This window comes from Octopus bimaculoides, chromosome 29 (genome assembly GCF_046866305.1).
Source record: "Octopus bimaculoides isolate indiv1 chromosome 29, ASM4686630v1, whole genome shotgun sequence".
NCBI lineage: Eukaryota > Metazoa > Mollusca > Cephalopoda > Octopoda > Octopodidae > Octopus > Octopus bimaculoides.
In genome coordinates, this window is record NC_142956.1 from 1819049 (window position 1) to 1826548 (window position 7500).

General features: G+C 35.6%; 1 protein-coding gene across 3 annotated transcripts in view; it reads right to left on the reverse strand.

The window, feature by feature from the left end:
- Positions 1-7500, reverse strand: part of LOC106881869 (paired box protein Pax-6) — a 201900-nt gene that overhangs the window by 174687 nt on the left and 19713 nt on the right. For 2 of the 3 annotated variants that reach the window (XM_089345745.1, XM_089345747.1), the window contains exon 2: positions 2148-2180. The exons of the other annotated variant lie outside the window; for it this stretch is intronic. In XM_089345745.1, coding sequence (XP_089201871.1) covers positions 2148-2180 — 33 coding nt within the window. The remainder of the gene's footprint in view (positions 1-2147; positions 2181-7500) is intronic. 3 annotated transcript variants of the gene reach the window in all.

The window sequence follows — 7500 nt, forward strand, 5'->3', positions numbered from 1 at the left end:
AAAGCACGCTCACAGTATAGGCTACCTGGTGTCATCCAATATTGGGGTATATTTTTCCATTGGATCTATTTCAGGAATTCTGCAGTGTTAGTTGAGATAATAAAAACTGAAGAAGGAAATGGATGATAGATCTGGTATTAATCTTTATTCGGTACGACGATTGATTCGAGCCCTCCTGGGACTGTCCTTTTATGGGTGGGATGTTTTGCATCTAATTGCGTTTGCATCGATCAGTGCAGTCTGGGTCACGTCAGGTACATGCATACATCACGTGGTGTCCCACTAAATATATATATATATATGTGTGTGTGTGTGTGTGTGTGTGTGTGTGTGTGTGTGTGTGTGTGTGTGTGTGTGTGCATATATGTATGCATATATTTAAGGTGTATTCCGTTAGAAACGTACAAGAGTACAAAATAGAGCTCGTTCATCCTTAGAATTACCAGATAGATGGAAGTTTTAGCATCGAAGTCGAATGTTTTGTAACTAACGGGGACAGCAACTGTATATCACCTGAAGAAATGCATCTGGATCACATTATACAGGCAAACCGATACATAATCAAATTCCTGCATGCATGAAGATCTATGTTGTATGGAAACGTGTGTAGTGATTATAAAAAAAAAACTGTCTAACCCTACTCCTTCTTGTTGACCCTATTGTCCCTAGCTTATTCAATTATATATATATATATATATATATAACAAGTGATTTTTTAAAATTCTCAAACGTAGGATAATGCCTGAACAGAATAAACTACCCCTATTTTGCAGAAAAAGTGTTGGCTGCCAACACTCTTTTCTGCAAAATAGGGGTAGCTTATCCTGTTCAGGCTATATTATTAGCATTATCCTGCGTTTGAGGATTAAAAAACATCACTTCTTTAACTTTCTAAGACAACTCAACGCTTCTAAAGCAAACTTCATTTGTTTGTTTACTTCCATCGTAATTTGAATTTAATATATATATATATATATATATATATATATATATATATATATTAAATATTTAGGATGGGTTTTCGAAAATGGAGGCGTATAACTTTCTCCACGTGACCGGCTTGTAAAATTCTTAAGGCACTAGGATATTTTCCTACTTTCCTTAACATAAAACCAACGGTAGCCTTAATCTACAAATAAAGGAATTATACCCACTAATGTGGTGTTGAGCACTCATTTTCATCGTTCGACATTTAAGAATATAGATAGATAGATATGTATATAGATGTGCACATGCTTATATATATATATACGAGTATATATGTGTCCACATTTTTATGTATAATTTCTCCATCTGTTTTTCCCCTCCAATATAGTTCTATTTACGTTATTACAACTCATTATAACAGTAAGACGAATATTCTCTCGTAAACACGCATATATAAAAATCACGCGCATAAACAAAATTATCGTAACGTATCACAGATCTCATTATCATAATATATCACACACATACCAAATAACACACATAAGCATAATTTATTATAATGGATGAATATATATTACAAACCGTTAAGTGTACAATGTAACAAGCAGCATCAAGATTGAAACGTATAATAATTACATAGACATTTAATATACTTTAAATACTCCACAATTTATATATATGCGTTATATACATATATATATATATATATATATATATATATATATATATATATATATACATATATACATGTATATATACATATATATATGCATATATATATATATATACATATGAAAGGCAAAGTCGACCTCAGCGGCATTGTGAATGCAGAAAGTGAAGACGGACTCAAATGCTGCTAAGCATTTTGTCCGGCATACGATCGATTGTGCCACTTCACCGCCCTTATATTAACATACACATTGGCAAACATTCTCTCTCTCTCACACACACAGACGCATACACACACGTATATTAACACACACACACAGATGCATACACACACACATGTATATTACCACAAACACACACACACACACACACACATGTACATGTACACACATACACACATATATTGCATCTCACCACACTTCCAACCATGAACGTCACATCCTTATTTTAAATCACGGAATCGGCTTGGTCGGCAAACAGCAACGAACAGTATTTGCGTCAACGAAATGTGCAGTGAGAAGGAGATGGATATTGGACGTAATCCCACTTACCTCGCTTGTTACGGATTTTCTTCATCTCTTCCTCTGCAAAATAACAGAGTTACGTTTTAGAATTCTATGCTTGAGGAAGATTTCATAATTTTTTTTATTTATTTATTTAATTTTTAATTCGGGACTACGTTAAAGGGATATTTTTGACATTTAATATGCGTGTTAAAAAAAAAAAAAAGGTGGAAGTCTGGTTTATATATCCCACATAACCCCCACGTAATTTTTGGAATTCTTTTTTTTTTTTTTTTTTTAATTTTCAGAACATTTTTGCGAATGACTTCTACATACGACAGTTCATACAATTATGAAAAAGAAAAAAGAAAAACAATATTATTTTGTGTGCATGTGTGATTTAAGGGCGATTTAGCTGTTTTATTTAGTGCATCACAAGACCACCTATTACCTTTCTCACACACACATAAATATATATACATATGTATGTGTATATATACATATGCATGTATGTATATATATATATATATATATATATATATATATATATATATATATATGTATGTATGTATATATATATATATATATATATATATATATATATATATATATATATATACGACGGGCTTCTTTCAGTTTCCGTCCTCCAAATTCACTCACAAAGCTTTGGTCGGCCTGAGGCTATAGAAGAAGACACTTGCCCAAGGTGCCACGCAGTGGGACTGAACCTGAAACTATGTGATTGGTAAGCAAGCTTCTTACTACACAGCCTTGGCTGCGCCTGTACACCGACAACGGGCTTCTTTCAGTTTCCCTCTTCAAAATCCACTCACAAGCCATTGACCAGCTCGGGGCTATATTGGAAGACATTTTCCGAAAGGGCTGCGAAGTGGCAACGAACGCGAGACCACGTGGGTTGCAAAATAGAATAAAACTCAGCAGATTGCCTCAACTCTAATGATACTTGGCTGCTATTTCTAGTACGTATTGGAACCTTGAAGGCATCCCTACGCCGCTGTTTCGTTTCTGCTTAATTGCTAAACCGTCTCTCACTTCATCCCGAATAGCACTCGAACGCTTTGAGTGGGGTGGAGAACGTGAGTGTGGCTGTGAGGGTGGGAAAGGAAGTGTCGCCTTGCAGCATTATTGTGGCGGGTTGGGGGGTAAATGGATGGGAATTTCATAAAAGATGATCTGAAAGTAGTAAATAGGGGTTGGATGAGGGGACAGGCCCTTGAGGTTTTCTGAAGGGCTCCACTTTTATTTATCTTATTTATATTTATTTATCTTTGTTTTTGTAGTTTTTGTTCAATGTCAAGAGTTGTGGTTTTCGTGGTGCATTATTATTATTATTATTATTATTATTATTATTATTATTATTATTATTATTATTATTATAAGGCGGCAAGCTGGATGAATATGCTTAGCGGTATTTCGCCCGTCGCTACGTTCTGAGTTCAAATTCCACCGGGGGTCGACTTTACCTTTTTTTTTTTTTTTCGCCTTTCAGGTTCGATAAATTAAAGTACCAATGAAACACTGGTTGGTCGATGTAGTCGACTGGTCCCTCGTTCCCCAAATTCGCGGAAGAAGAAGAAGAAGAAGAAGAAGAAGAAGAAGAAGAAGAAGAAGAAGAAGAAGAAGAATGAGAAGACGAAGGAGAAGTAGAAGAAGAAGGAAAAGGAAAAGAAAGAAAAGAGGGAAAAAAGAAGGAAAAGAAGAAGGAAAAGAAGAAGAACAACAACGACAACAATAACAACAACAACGATAAGAATGTTGACGAGAACGATGGAGATGAAGATGATGATGATGATGATGATGATGATGAATATGATGATGATGATGATGACGACTTCTTAAGAAGGACAAGAATAAGGAGAGGTAGTCGCAGATATCAGTGTAAGAAAGGACAATCCAGTAAGGACAAGTGTTGTGTGTGTGTGTGTGTGTGTGTGTGTGTGTGTGTGTGTGTGTGTGTGTGTGTGTGTGTGTGTGTGTGTTTAAAAGCCCTGGCGGCGGCCATTGGGCCAGAGATAGTCTGTTGTGTCACTTGTAGAGAGAAGCACTGAGTGTTTCATTCACTCTGTTTATGGTTTTATCGCCTGCAGACAGCCTCGTCTTGGACGCCATTTTGAGAAACTTTTTGTTCTTTTCCTATCGTTGTTCGCTTCTGGTTTTTACTGTTTGTTTCCATCATACATACACACACATATATATATATATATATATATATATATACATATATATATATATATATGTGTGTGTGTGTGTGTATGTGTGTGTGTGTGTAGTTTTATTTACTTTTTTTGTGTATTTTTCAAAGAAGCAGACGATGGCAAAGAGGACCTGTAAACACTTTCAAAAATAATAGGTGATAATAACGGCAGTAGTAGTAGTAGTAGTAGTAGTAGTAGTAGCAAGATGAAGTGGTGGTGCAGTCGGTGGTGGTGAGAGGAGTAAGAGGAGAAGAAGGGTATCCACGAAGCCTCCGCCGAAAGCAAAGTGAACGAAAATGAAGAGGTAATTATAAGTATTACATATATATATATATATATGTGTGTGTGTGTGTGTGTGTGTGTGTGTGTGTGTGTGTGTGTGTGTGTGTGTGTGTGTGTGTGTGTATGTGTGTGTGTGTGTGTGTGTGTGTAAACATGCATGAGAATAATAAACATGCATGCAATACCTGTATGTGTGTCAGTGTGTACGAGCGTGTGTGGTTGTGTGTGTGTGTATGTATATATATATATATATATATATATATTCGTACATCTATTATATATATATATATATATATATATATATATATATATATATATATACACACACATGTATGTATGCACAAACGTATATATAAATCACTCACCCACACATGTAATATTGTAAGATGCATACATAAAGTTGTTCATATATATATACACACACATGCAAACATGCATGTATACAACACATGTATACAAAGAGATACAAAGATAGATAGATTGATATAGATAGATAGATAGATAGATAGATACATACATACATACATACATACATACATACATACATACATACATACATAGACTGAGATATATAGACACACACACACACAGACTCTGATTGGCAGACTGACAGACAGATAAATAAAAGACAGAACATTTTATTAATAACGAAGGAGAAAGAAAAAGAGAACGAAAAGAAGGAAGAAAGAACGAATTCTGAAGAGGAAAGAGAGAGAGAGAGAGATTTGGCCGAGCAAAAAGACAAAACTAAAACAAATAAATAAACCATACAAGAACTAAAAGAATATATACAAAAAGAAATCAAAAACCCAACATAAAATACAAGATGGTTCTGGAAGGTAAAATTTTGGAATCGTGGCAGCCAAACCAATGAGAGTTGGAAGCAAGTTTGGCTAAAGTCTTTGGAATCACGTAGAAACACTTAAACTTGGTTTGGACAATGATGGCTGCCCGTCGGTGGTCACGGCTATCACGTGACTCCGGAGACAGGCGACTGGAAGCTCAACCTATTTTCTTGTTTGTCTGTCGTCTGTCTGTGTGTCAATGTCTCTCTCTCTCACAGCACGAAAGTTTCTTCTTGAGGACGAAGGTCGCTGTAAAGTGTGCATGTATGTATATACCTATATACACATATATGCATATATATACATACATATATATATATGTATATATATATATATATATATATATATATATATATATATATATATATATATATATATATATATATACTTATTTGTATACATGTCTATATACATACACAAATGCATATACATATCAATATACATATAAACACCTATATCTATTCATATATATATATGTATATATGTATGTATGTATATTCATACAAATACATACATAAGTATAGATAAGTACACATATACATAAGTACACATATACATACATATATAAACGCACATGCACAGAAACACGCACACATTTATACATACTTATATACACATACACACACCTACTTATATACACATACATATATACACATACACACATATATATACACACACACATAGACACCATTATATTCCATGTAAAACCTCGCCGATACTTGAGCCAGCACTGTCTCTGAGGCATTAATTACCACCACCACCACCACTACCACCACCAACACCGTCTTCTCTGCTGTGGTGGCCATCGTCACCTCCCCATCTTCAAAATGGTAGTAGTAACTGTTATCGTTAGAAAAGATCATTATTCTATTCCTGTTAATTTTATGATTTAGCCCCTGGTCAGGTCTGAACTACCAGATTATTGATCAAAGACCATTCCAATCGTGACATTTCCAGAGCCGTATTATTCAACTTGCATTTTTTTTTTAACCCTTTGCTTCCCCTAAGAATTACACGACGATACCTCAGACATATTCCCTTAGCGTCCATACATCATATATGATGCGTGTTCCTAATTTTTTATCTATCACCAGAGTAACTTGGGACTTATTTCAGGAAAGATCTATACCACATAGGATGTATGAAACAGACGCATTGTAAAGACACATTTTCTGTAACATAATTCACCATTGACACATTCTAAGTGTCTCTTCAAACAGAACTGTTTGACAATTTGCCTGTCCTATGTATTGCATGTGATACACAAGACATTGGCTTCGCGTCCTTACATCATATATGATGCACGTTCCCAAGTTTTTTCAACCACCAGAATAACTTAGGACAACACACACTCACACACACATACACACACGGACTAAATTAAGTAAAAAAAAAAAATGGGAAAATAATCCAGAACCCTTGTCCGGTACCGGATCGATCCCAAAGTCAGATTGTGCCAGACATGAGGCCAAACATCCCTGAAAGTTTCGTACGAATCCATCCAGCGGTTCTCGGAGATATCTTGTCCACGGACAAACAAACAAAGGCGACTGCAAACAATACCTTCCGATCATGGGAAACGTCGGTCTCCCAATGTAGCCAGCGACGTAGCATCATTCGAAAGCCAAAACAATGCAAAGAGAATTGTGACTAGCGATCTATAACAATGTCCGATAGTCTGGTCGATACGGAGAGATCGTGATACTAATGAAGATACGATCAAGCAAACCTCTTGGTGAGCAATCAGTTGATCGATTAGCTGTATTTTGTTTTCATTAAATCAACGCGTATCCTTAAGGGAATTCTCAGTTTGAATCAAAGTGTCTCAGTCTGCGACACGTGTGTACTTTTGAAAAATGGGAACAGTCCACTTGATAGGCTTCATTAAAGTTTTCAGCCACCCGATTCCAATGAAAAGACCTAGATGCTATACATGTGGTACACTTCAATCGTCATACGGTTTTAAAATGCTACGTGGTACACTGGGTAACTTTCATGGATCCCTCTTTAATCTTGGATGCTCGGCAAAATTTTTGGGGTACCGTCTTCCACCATGAT